The following is a 12,676-nucleotide window of genomic DNA, read 5'->3' as shown; positions in this document are numbered from 1 at the left end:
CATGCTGGCTGGGCCTGATCCCTTGGCCACCCTGTAGGTGCTTTGTGTCCTGGTAAGCTTCCCAAATGCTGAGGTCCACATCTCCACAGCTAGATAGTCAAGACATAATAGTGTATTGCCTTGCTTCCTAGATACTATGTATTATTTACTCTTAAGGAAGTAAAAACTTCGGTTTCAAGTTTTAGGGTAGAGAAGAGAAGACCAAGTTCAATTTCTCTTACACTACTATATTATTCTTTCCCTTTACATATTATTTTGTGATAATAAACACACCTATTTTTTAAACCTTCTCAGCACACAGTCCTGACCTTAACATCTTTTTCTGCACCACACAAAGATAAGTTGCAGATCTATTATCTGAAAGTCACACCCAACAGAGTTTTCAAAATACCTCTTAACCCTTGAAAAGCACTTGATTTTTCTCTTTTGAAGCTGAATTCTTCAGATTTTTTTTTTTTCCTAATATACCTCACTTAAAGCCACTGCAAATAGATAGTGGCTCCTGGGGCAAGAACATGTTTTGTTGTTTTAGTTTTTTTGATACATATATCCTGCAGCTCAATCTGAAAGCCAAAATTTTAAAGAGACAGGCAATACACCTAACTGAAATGAACCTAACAATGTAAGATCAGAAAGCCAGCATTGTTTCTTCTTAAAATTAGTGTTCACCCATTCTCAATTATCTGCGTAGCCCAAAGCAATAAGAAGGTAATCTTCAAGCACATGGCAGAGAGGGGGAAAAAATCTGTAAAGAATGAGATACCAATTAAGTCTCACATATCTTGTTTAATTGTTAATTGGAAGATGAGGGAAGGCTGGTATTGAGTTGATTAAAACAGCTGCCTGAAACAAACCTTTTGAAGTTATCACAGAATCACTGCAATCTGAGGTGGAAGGAGCCCTCAAAGCACCTTGGAGCACATTTTGCACATCCAAGCCAAAATGACTGCCTCCTGATGGAACTGTGATTGTCACCTTCTCTTTCCCTTTCACAACAGATTTTAATAGAAAGAGTAGCTCTTCAGTGTTTGCCATAATTGAGCAGCCACTGATTAGCTTCACAGCAATGGAGGAGCAGCTGATTATGAGAACACACTGTATACTGATTAGGAGACTGCTGCCTCCAAACATACTAAACTGCAAGTAGCAAAGATTACCATGAGATTGAGGGAAATATGCTAGCCAGTGTTTCACTCACAAAAGTATTGTGTCAGTGGATAAACTATACTATTCAAATTAATTTTAAAAGTGTTATGAATACTTGGCAACTTAAAATTCCAAATCATATTCTTTAAAAGTTTATAGATCAAAAAATATCAACAGCTCTATTTTCTAAACTATATATTCACAAATTAAAGATATTCTGTCCTGATCAAATTTTCTCACAGTTGGCAGAATGAATTTTCTGACTGTTTAGGTAGTAATTGTCTCAAGATACCTTGCAAGCTGGCACTTTTAAAGGTAATTAGAACCTAAACTATTTTTGTCTGTAGTTTGGGGGCAGAGTTTTCAGGAAAATAAAAATAATTCTATTTTTATAATTCATTACTTGGCCACATCAATTCCCTGCCTCCAAGACACACCAGGAAAAAAAAAAAGTCTATTTCTAAAACCCACACAGAATCACAGAATCAAGCAGGTTGGAAGAGACCTCCAAGGTCATCCAGTCCAACCTAACACCCAGCCCTATCCAGTCAACTAGAACATGGCACTAAGTGCCTCATCCAGGCTTTTCTTGAACACCTCCAGGGACAGTGACGCCACCACCTCCCTGGGCAGCCCATTCCAATGGCAAATCACTCTCTCTGTCAGAAAATACCATGACTTTAAAGAACATCTGAATTATTAGTTTAAATGTTAATGTACATAGACTGAGAAAAGAGGACAATACTACAGGTGGCACTTTTCATTTTCTATTTGGCAACATACTCAATGTAGTGATAATAAAAATGTTTTCATACTCATACGTACCAACGATTTCACTCGGCTCCTTATTGTAGAGTTTTTTGTTCCAGTAAAGAAGTCTAAGAAAAGGAAAGGAGACCAGAACAACAAGGCAGATGCCAACAAACATATGCCCTGTGAACGCTGCGAAATCCAATCCCTGGAAATAAAAATGAAAACCTAAATTAAAAATCAGTTATTAAAAATACAGTTATCTGTATCACCTACAGGGGAAAATACTGAACTATGTGTACTTTAGAAACCAATAATAAATATAAAGCAATAAAGTCAGTTCCAAGTGCAGTAAGCTGCATGTAATCTGTTTCAAGGAGATGAGACACATTATAATTGAATTCAAAGAACTAAAAAATAACAGTATCAGTTACTCTGAAAAGCAGTTTGTATTCCTGACCTGGATAGAATAACAAGCAAAACCAACCAAACAACAAAAACTCAATAATGACCTTTCACTTTCCATTTAAATTACTAAGTTAATTTTAAAGCACACTGAATCACGAAGTTACAATGTAACGACCAGCTTTTGTTTTAAACTAAGGACAAAATGTTTTTTTACCCAAAGAAAAACCCAGGATTTTGCCTAAATTCACAGCAGTGTTCCACAACAAAAATGCTGTATGTTGACACACAGTTTATTTTAATGCCTGGTGAATAAATGGACACATTTCTTCTTTACATTTTGCATAATGGAATGCTATAATGAAAGCATTCTCAAAAAGGTTAGGCTGAGTATATTAAAAAGCAATAAGAATGGTAGCAAATTGCCCTTAAACTTTGAAGTTAGCATGTTTCGAGTAGGACATGGGACTAGATGACTTCTAGGGCCCCTTTCAACTGAACCATTTGATGGTTTCATATTACACACACAGTAGCGGATCCGGGTTAGCCTTTGGGCTGGGATTTTCTGAAGTAGTCATCGCTAGCCTGTCCAAATGAAGCTGTCCATGAAACTCCAAGGGGGATCACATCCAAGTACTCTGGTAGCAAGGGACTGTCACATTCACAGGGTGATTAGGTGTTCTCAGCAGAGAGCTTGGATGAAAGCATTGTCTCAGTCCTGGATAGCTCAGATTGTTCAGACTGAGTTTTTAGAGCACCCATTGACTTCCTAGAGACTCTGGAAAGCCATAAGATCACCCTATTGCCACACCTCTAGGTCTCTATGGAGGACTTGTCTTACACAGAACACCTGTGTGTTGCCTATGCCTTCCATAATGACTAAATACCTTCTCATGCAGTATCAGCTGATATTACCTCATGAGCGTGAAGACTGTTGGAGGCTTACTAGCTTAAATGTGTTTTCTTCTGTACTGTCTCCTGCTAAAAGAATTTATGCACAAATATCCCAGCTGAAACATCTCTGACTTCAAAAACGAGACAAACCCCCCCGTTTTCTATTGCATCACAGGGTGTAATAAAATGACACATGACATAAGGAACTGATTAGGGTCATAAAGAACTCTTGTCACCAGATAAAAATCTTTTACCAAAAGTGCATAGTTTGCTAATGGTTTAATAAACCTCAAAATATAAATATGCAGACCTTGGATTAGAATTTGATCATACTAAAATACAGGCTTCAGATTCATGAGCTAAAAAACAAACAAAAACCCCACAAAGCAATCACTCTCAGTTGGTATTTAATAGTAGATTCCTTGCCTTTTCTACATTTCCACCTGTGCTTGTTTGAGGTTAATTGGAAAATTAGATTATAAGCTGTGAAAAATAAAACAATGGTGGTGTCTACTTCACTTAGAGGTTCACTGAGGTGTATAAAAACAAGGACATAAACATAGGTAAGACAGTCTCTATCTGTCAGTATCTGTTTTTTTCTCCCTGGACTTCTGCTGCTCTGTCTGGATCTGTGTAATTCAGCTAATCATTCTTCTTCTAACCCCCTCGCCAATCCTTCCAGATCACATTCCACACAAGGCAGACTCTGGCATAAGGTAGAAGGGTGGAAATAAGGGTGGGAACAAGGGTGGAAAGAAGGTGGAAGGGCAGTTGGAAGCACCTCCTGGGGACTCAGATTTCTAGGAAGGGAGCTGTGTTTCTGTATTACCTTTTACCTTGCATATTTCTGTATATAACTGTATATACTGTAAATATCTGCTTGCATAGTCTGCTAAGCTGTAAATAGAAGCTTCACTCAGAATTTCCAGAGCTAGCTGAGTCTAGTCTGGGTGATTTCCAAAGTGTGGGGGGCTGGGTAACACCCAAACCATCATACTCCCAAACCATCACACTGCCTCTGAAAGCTGAATCTCTGTACTTATTCACTTGGTCTTTTAACATAATTCAGCTAGTGCTGTTTCTGTTATTGAAGTAGAAAGAAGTCTCTTCATAAATTAGATTTTTTTAAAAAAAGAATCAGACTAGAAAATGTGATATCACTAAGGAAAATAATATATCTCCATTTAGTTTGTCCACAAAATAAGTCAGAAAGTCGTATGACTGCCACCTTTGCAAGACAGATTTACAAGTCAATGTTTATAAATGCTCAGAAAGACAGGCCTCTGGCATGTAAGTCAAGATTCAGAGCTATGGGGGACATTCCTATGAAGGATGAAAACAATTTTCATAACTAAGAAATTTACAAATAGCAACTGAAAAAAAAAAAAGAAATTCTGAAAAGGGTCCATGATTGTAAGACCTGCCTTCAAAGTGTATAAAGTCTGTATCCCCTACATGCATTTATTACAAACAGTTAAAATGGACAATAAACCAAATTCATATATGGGTTCCCTCTAAGATTATAGAAGGGTTATAGAAAGATCAGAGCATTTTGGCCAGAAGAGACAGAAAATTTTAACCAGGGGATACTCATACTAAGAAAATTACTTTTACTCTCATTGCAGTCTTACAAAAAAACAGTGGAGATGAAGTTTCCTTAGGCTGGTAGCAACATGCCCATATCATCAAGAAGGGTGCTAGCTACCAGACAGAGTATGTCTGCAGAAATATTTAAACATATAGATATTGTAGGAAATAGGAACCAAATGAATCCTTGGAAATTCTCAAGTTTTAGTGTTTGCTGTCTCCATCACAAATTAATGGAATTTAAGTAAGTAGCTTGCTGCAAACAAACAAAACTTTACAAAGTTCTGGCCTCTACACTCTGAATGCTGCCCCAATTTCAGAGCAAAACAAATGTTCTTTGCTACTGAAATGTCACAATGCAGAATCTTTTCAAACAAAATTACAGCACAAGAAATGTGTCACTTGGAACCCATAAAACCAATTTCTTTATAAAAAGGAAAATCACATTATCCTAGAAAGTAAACTAAAATACTGAGGTTAAGATGGAGGTCTCAGGTCTGACTGATAGTTGAAAGGAATTGAAATGAGATGGAGATCACAATGCTCTTAAGAAGATATCAAGATTAGCACAGCTTCCTGACATGTGAGTCTTCAAAGTGATCAAAAGAGAAAAAAAATATCTACTAAGGGCTTTTTACCTATTATCCAGGAGCTTACCCAAACTTTTCAAAGAGATTAGTAGCACTATGATCCAGGATTTTGTTAAAGTTCATAATATCACCATATTGGTTTTCTTATCTCTGAGATCCCTGGAGAAATAGCAAACACACTACTCTGCTGTGACTGCAGAAGAGCTTTCTGATTCAGCTGAAACAAATCATTTTCTAACATGGAGTGTGCTTATTTCAGGAAAAACCTTGCACAACAATATTGCCTGTGATAGCACAATGCTAGATTCAATTCACTTCCCAGTCCTTGCTCCGAGCTTTACTCTCCATTACCTCCTTGCTTTCATCCATAAGAGTAAAGAGTGAAATGGAGTCCTCACAATCGCTGGTCTTGGTCAGACACCTGATATCCTGTAGCCATTAGGAGGATGAGTTCTACCAAGTGCACTCATTTCTATGCCCAACATCAGAAGGGCTCATACTAAAAAAGTGGTCACTGCCCAATCTGGTGTTTTGGCCTGGTTGCTCTGCACCAACCTCTTTGTAGCACATAGAGTATGCTTCCAGGGAAGAATAAAGCAGCTTTCACACCAGATAGTGTCATGTAGCTAGTAGTTAAGTGGCCCTCCGTGAAGAGCTAAATAAAATTAAGGGGGTTTGGACTTGGTGATCATCTTGGGTCCCTTCCAACCCCTAATATCCTGTGATAACCCCTAATATCCTGTGGCAGGCACAAGCAATGCATCGAAGGATAGCAATAAAGTATCACAGTATCACCAAGGTTGGAAGAGTCCTCACAGATCATCAAGTCCAACCCTTTACCACAGAGCTCAAGGCTAGACCATGGCACCAAGTGCCACGTCCAATCTTGCCTTGAACAGCTCCAGGGACGGCGACTCCACCACCTCCCCAGGCAGCCCATTCCAGTGCCCAATGACTCTCTCAGTGAAGAACTTTCTCCTCACCTCGAGCCGAAATTTCCCCTGGCGCAGCCTAAGGCTGTATCCTCTTGTTCTGGTGCTGGCTACCTGAGAGAAGAGAGCAACCTCCTCCTGGCCACAACCACCCCTCAGGTAGTTGTAGACAGCAATAAGGTCTCCCCTGAGCCTCCTCTTCTCCAGGCTAAACAATCCCAGCTCCCTCAGCCTCTCCTCGTAGGGCTGTGCTCAAGGCCTCTCACCAGCCTCGTCGCCCTTCTCTGGACACGCTCAAGCATCTCAGTGACCTTCCTAAACTGGGGGGCCCAGAACTGAACACAGTACTCAAGGTGTGGTCTAACCAGTGCAGAGTACAGGGGCAGAATGACCTCCCTGCTTCTGCTGACCACACCATTCCTGATGCAGGCCAGGATGCCATTGGCTCTCCTGGCCACCTGGGCCACAATGTTGGCTCATATTCAGGTGGGTATCAATCAGCACCCCCACATCCCTTTCTGTTCATCAGTTGCTTCTGCTCCCTTTCCCACACTCTAGGAAAAGCATGCAACATCTCCACAGAGCCTACATTCATATCATTTGTGCCTGTGGATAATGTATTTTATACCTCCTGAGTCCCCAGCAGTGCTGGGGACAAATTCAGCATTGTAAAAAACACATTAAAGTGCTCCACATCTGCTGCATACCACAAAATGTAATTTTCATAAAGATTTTCTTTTTCCTGCACAATAGACTGAAATAGAATCGACATGCACAGTAGGCAAGAAATACTTTTCTTCCAGCAGATTTCAGTCCATCAGATAAATACAATACAAGTTTCAAATGTCTCTTACTGGAGGGCATACTGATTGTGTTAAATTTCTCCTGCTCCCCAGTCAACAGGAATTCTAAAGACTTTGTTTCAGCTAGACAACAGCCTAAAGGGTCTACTGTCTACAGATTCAGAACTGAAGCAGGGCAGGTATCTTTCGCTGGTTTACAGCTTTAAATGCAAAAATCAAATACATCAGCTTCATCTTAAGAGAAAGTAGCACACTGATTTTCAAAAATATTAACTTGCTGTCACCCTGTTTTTTTGTTTCATTATTGCTTTTGGAGGTATGAGATCAAATTCCAGTAATTCAGACCTTTCCAGGAGTAATCTGCCATTTTAGAGCAAAGACAAAGAAAAATTATAGACAGATGTAGCAACCCAGGCAGTAGCAAATACTGTGCTTCTAGCCAGAATGCCCTGTAATTGTATTTTAAAACTAATACAACGAGGAAGAGTGAAATTAATTTATTATTTCTGTATTGGTTTAACTGTCTCAAGGGAAACTGTTCATGACATTATTGAACCAGAAACCACTGACAGTCTAACGCAGTTACATGAATAGGTGAGACGCTGATGAACCTCCTTTTTTGTCTTGAGCTATACTCTTTAATGATTACTACATGCAGAAGTAGTCAAAAAAAAAAAAAAAAAGACAAAACAAAACTGAAATCAGCTATTAAGGCTTAAATTTCATTTCATATGCCTTACCTAGAATTTCAGTTTGTCTTGAGAAAAGGTATCAATGAAACACTGACAAAAAGAGAAGTTCTTCTAATTGGTTACAAGTTTTATCAATCATGTATCGACAAAAATAGCCTTGTAAGCTATGGGAATCCATTTCACAATCTGCCAGTGCTAGGACTTTCTCTCATCTATTTTCCAGAGCTACCTGTTTTCATTTAGAAATGTGTGGTGACACAATTTTTTCACAAAATACAACCGACTACTATCACACCATGCTAAATTTAAGCACAAAGGACAGAAGTCTCCCGCAAGCAGAACAGGAGAATCTGACGGCCACTCATTTCGCAGGGAGTTCTTTTTAGATGACAAGAGTGACTCCGGGATGCTGAAACACCCAAATCCTTGGCAAATATCAGGCAGAAGCTTTGTCACATGCTAAGAAAGTAAATAAGAGGATATAATCCAGTGGCTAGCACACACTAAAACTGCCTTTGTTCTTATCATTACCTGTTTTAGGCTGGTTATAACTGAATACACAGTGCACACTACGTTCACATCACCAATTTGCTCTGGAGACAGACATCCTCTAAAGAATTTGTAATAGCAGCGTGGGCTTAGAGCACAAGAAACTTCTGAATTCAAAGATGTGGCTGTAGATACTTCTGAAGTTCCCAAATACAGAGGATTTAGTGTTCAACTTTTCTGAAAGCCATGACCATTTTGAACTGGTTCGTGCCCTATTGTCTATATAAAAATGCATTTCTAAAGCCTGCAGCACCTATCTCTTCAAGATAAAAACACAATTTTGCTAACAATGTCCACTCGGTAGTGGTAGTCTGAAGGTAATAAAAAAATAGCTTTTTAAAGCTATGAATTCACTGAATAACTTTTAATTTTACATGTAATGAAAACTTCTCCTTTCCTTCCCTAAAATCAAAACAGAAGTGCTGTTTTGTGAAACTTCCCCAGCTGCAACTAAGAATGTATAAGAACATAACAATTCTTCCTCCTCTATTATGCAAATCTTCCACTGATGCCAGGCATGATAGTAGGGAATATCTCAGTATTGTAAATTAACCACTGCTAGAAAGGAAAAAAAATATCCTTTTGGCACCCATTTGCATCTGAAGACAAATAAACAGATTTATCTCTACACTTTAATGAGTAAACTGTAACAGAAAGCTTATTTATGCAAACATACTTTAAATAAAAAATCCTTAATATGACAAGAGAATTTCCTAGAACCAAGGGAGGAAAAAAAATCTCTCCAGCACTACAGTAAACAAAAAAATAAGACATTTTTAACTCTATAACCCCACAACAGCCCCCAAAGTAACAAAGCTGCATTTCATTTTGTATCGATTTGAAAACCAAGGTTTCCTAAGAAGGTGTAATCTCACATGATGCCTTACTAGACTGCTTTTAGAGGCTGATGTACAGCAGTAAAATTTGAGAAAAATGAGTGAATGCACTACACAGCTTCCTTGAAGGGCGTTTATCTGAGTACTCCTGTACTTAACTAAGCAAAAATAACCAAAAAAGAAGTACAAGAGGATTGAAAGGGGAATTTCAATGGCAATATCAAGGAAAAAGACCTTCCAGAATGGTAAAAAACATGACCAGAATGATTAGAAGTGGTAGAATCCAGGTGTTTTCTGTAGAAAATATCATAATATATACTACAAAAAAAAACACTGCATAAATACAATAATATATACTAGAAAAAAACACACTGCATGAGATGCTGGTCCCAAAACGACAATATTACATTCCAGAACTTTTCCCTCTGAAACAGCTTTTAATTCTTTTTTTTTTTTTTTCTTGGTACAAATATAACAGACACTCCATGCATTTCAGAGGCAGATTTGTGGTTGAGTGTATAACCCTACCCCACAGCAGCCTTTGCTAAAACTAGTTTCAGAAACAAGACAATGTCTGTGTTGCTTCTTGTGAGCAAAAGAGCATGCTGGAGCAGGCAGGTAAAATTTGGAATCGAGCTATTAGACCAACAGTACAAACTGTAAGAGGCCAGATAGGTAAGCTCCCTCCCTGCCCTCACTCTTGGCTTTATGCAGTTACTCCTGCCAGAGATCTCCCAAATCTCCTTCAGAGAGGATGAGCCCTAAGCAGAGAGGATGTAAGCCCGTTCGTGCCACTCTGCCTCAGAGCCAAAGAGAAATCACAGTATCACACAGTATCACCAAGGTTGGAAGAGACCTCACAGATCATCAAGTCCAACCCTTTACCACAGAGCTCAAGGCTAGACCATGGCACCAACTGCCACGTCCACCCTTGCCTTGAACAGCTCCAGGGACGGCAACTCCACCACCTCCCCGGGCAGCCCATTCCAGTGCCCAATCACTCTCTCAGTGAAGAACTTTCTCCTCACCTCGAGCCTAAATTTCCCCTGGCACAGCCTGAGGCTGTGTCCTCTCATTCTGGTGCTGGCCACCTGAGAGAAGAGAGCAACCTCCTCCTGGCTACAACCACCCCTCAGGTAGTTGTAGACAACAATAAGGTCTCCCCTGAGCCTCCTCTTCTCCAGGCTAAACAATCTCAGCTCCCTCAACCTCTCCTCGTAGGGCTTGTGCTCGAGGCCTCTCACCAGCCTCATCACCCTTCTCTGGACATGCTCAAGCATCTCAATGTCCCTCCTAAACTGGGGGGCCCAGAACTGAACACAGTACTCAAGGTGTGGTCTAACCAGTGCAGAGTACAGGGGCAGAATGACCACCCTGCTCCTGCTGACCACACCATTCCTGATGCAGGCCAGGATGCCACTGGCTCTCTTGGCCACCTGGGCACACTGCTGGCTCATGTTCAGGCGGGTATCAATCAGCACTCCCAGATCCCTCTCTGTCTGGCTGCTCTCCAGCCACTCCGACCCCAGCCTGTATCTCTGCATGGGGTTGTTGTGGCCAAAGTGCAGCACCCTGCACTTGGAGCTATTGAACCCCATCCCATTGGACTCTGCCCATCTGTCCAGGTGGTCAAGGTCCTGCTGCAGAGCCCTTCTGCCCTCCAACCCAGCCACATCTGCCCCCATCTTGGTGTCATCTGCAAACTTGCTGATGACTGACTCGATGCCCTCATCCAGATCATCTATGAAGATGTTAAAGAGGATAGGGCCCAGCACTGATCCCTGAGGGACACCACTAGTGACCTGCCACCAGCTGGATTTGGCACCATTCTTTGACCCTCTTTTTTTTATGTACATAGATGTAAAACAGTTGAGAATATAGAAATAAAGAAGTAAACGTCCCATGGCCCTGTGCTGAATCAGATCTATTTTACTACCTCCTGGTTTCTGTGATACAACAAATTACCTGAAAACAATCCTAAGTGGAAACATTTGACAAGTTTGTGTGCTTGTTTCAAATATAGAATTTGCTATGTCACATTTTCCAGGGTGTTTATACATGTGAGTTCTCCGAAAATTATCAGCATCTCATTTAAGAAACATGTAAAATTGTTTCCTTTCAATGTGACTGCTTAATTGCTTCCTATGTTTATAGCAATTTCTGAAGGTTCTACAGAGACTATGAGCTTCTGTGCATTTAGGAAAATGACCTTTATGACAGGTGCTAATTATTTGCTTTTAGAAAGAAAAATGTTCCAGGAGTTGCACAGGCTTCATATTTAAAAATGTAAAATTTAGCTATCAGATCCTTAGCCATGAATATTACAGTCTCCAAAAGTCAACAATCAAACAAACTGCAGGACATTTCTAACATTTTGAAGATAAACATAGAATTTATTAAAATCTACTAATTTTCAAAGATATTTTCCAGCACTTAATCAACTTTAGCATATTTAGTTAATTGGAAGTCAACTTTTTTATCATGGCAATAGAAACAATTGATTTTGTGCTAGTTTGAGGCTAGCTAGAATGTTTTGGTGACAAGGAGTAGATCATAGGCTGTGAAAGGAAAACAATGATGATGTCTACTTCCCTCAGAGTCTTGCTGAAGAAGAAAGGAAAACATCAGATAACACTCGCCATTTTTGTCACACTCTGCTTTGGGCTTCTGACTGAGCTGCATCTCCCTAACCTCATCTTCCATTTGGCCTAACCCAGCTTCGCTTCATAACCTCTTGGCTGAGCCTCTATTCTTCCTTAGGACTGGGGTAAGATTGAGAGGGGCAGGGGGAAGGTGCAGGGGTGGTTGAGAGCCCCTCCTGGGGACTCAGGTTTCTGGGAGGGGAGTTGTGTTTCTGTATTACTTTTATCTTGTATATTTCTGTCTATAACTGTATATACTGTAAATATCTGCTTGTATGTTGTGCTAGCTGCAAATAAATAGCTTCATTTATATTCCCAGAGCTGGCTGAGACTAGTCTGGGTGATTTCTAAAGTGGGGGGGGGGCAGGGAACACCCAAACCATCACAGATTTTTTTTTTAATCTAGAATTTTATGCTATAATTCCCTCATCTCACTTTCACAGGTATTTTCACTCTAGACCATTGCATTCCTTTCAATGCATTTATCTGAAGAATTTATGACACCTAGCCAAACCAGAAAATACATAATTGCTGTGCTATCAACTTACCCATTACATAACTACCCCTTCCATTGTGCTGCCTGGTGACGGTGGTGCAGGGGCAGACAGAGAGCAGAGCTGCCCCATCTAAAGAGGGACTGTACCTTACATCTGGAGAAAACGGCCTCTCTCCTGCCCCCAGCCTGACAGAGAGAGGTGACATATCAAGGGACACCTGATGCCCTCCTGTTTGGAGTGGCAGGTATAGCTGAAAGCCTGAAAAAATTGTGCATACATCAGCTCCATGCAAAAGCTGAAGACTGCAAACATGAACACCTGCCACCAGCGGCTCCCTTTGTTCATAGGGCAGA

At 40.2% G+C, this 12,676-nt stretch overlaps 1 protein-coding gene across 1 annotated transcript in view; it reads right to left on the bottom strand.

Moving 5' to 3' along the window:
• Positions 1 to 12,676, bottom strand: part of OCA2 (OCA2 melanosomal transmembrane protein) — a 245,780-nt gene that overhangs the window by 111,107 nt on the left and 121,997 nt on the right. Inside the window, exon 15 of the mRNA XM_064143512.1 lies at positions 1,972 to 2,104. Within this exon, the coding sequence (XP_063999582.1) occupies positions 1,972 to 2,104 (133 nt within the window). The remainder of the gene's footprint in view (positions 1 to 1,971; positions 2,105 to 12,676) is intronic.

The sequence above is a fragment of the Pogoniulus pusillus genome, chromosome 5 (assembly GCF_015220805.1).
Source record: "Pogoniulus pusillus isolate bPogPus1 chromosome 5, bPogPus1.pri, whole genome shotgun sequence".
NCBI classification, from domain to species: domain Eukaryota; kingdom Metazoa; phylum Chordata; class Aves; order Piciformes; family Lybiidae; genus Pogoniulus; species Pogoniulus pusillus.
Note: the sequence above shows the minus strand (reverse complement) of the source record. Positions and strands in the feature narration are given on the sequence as shown.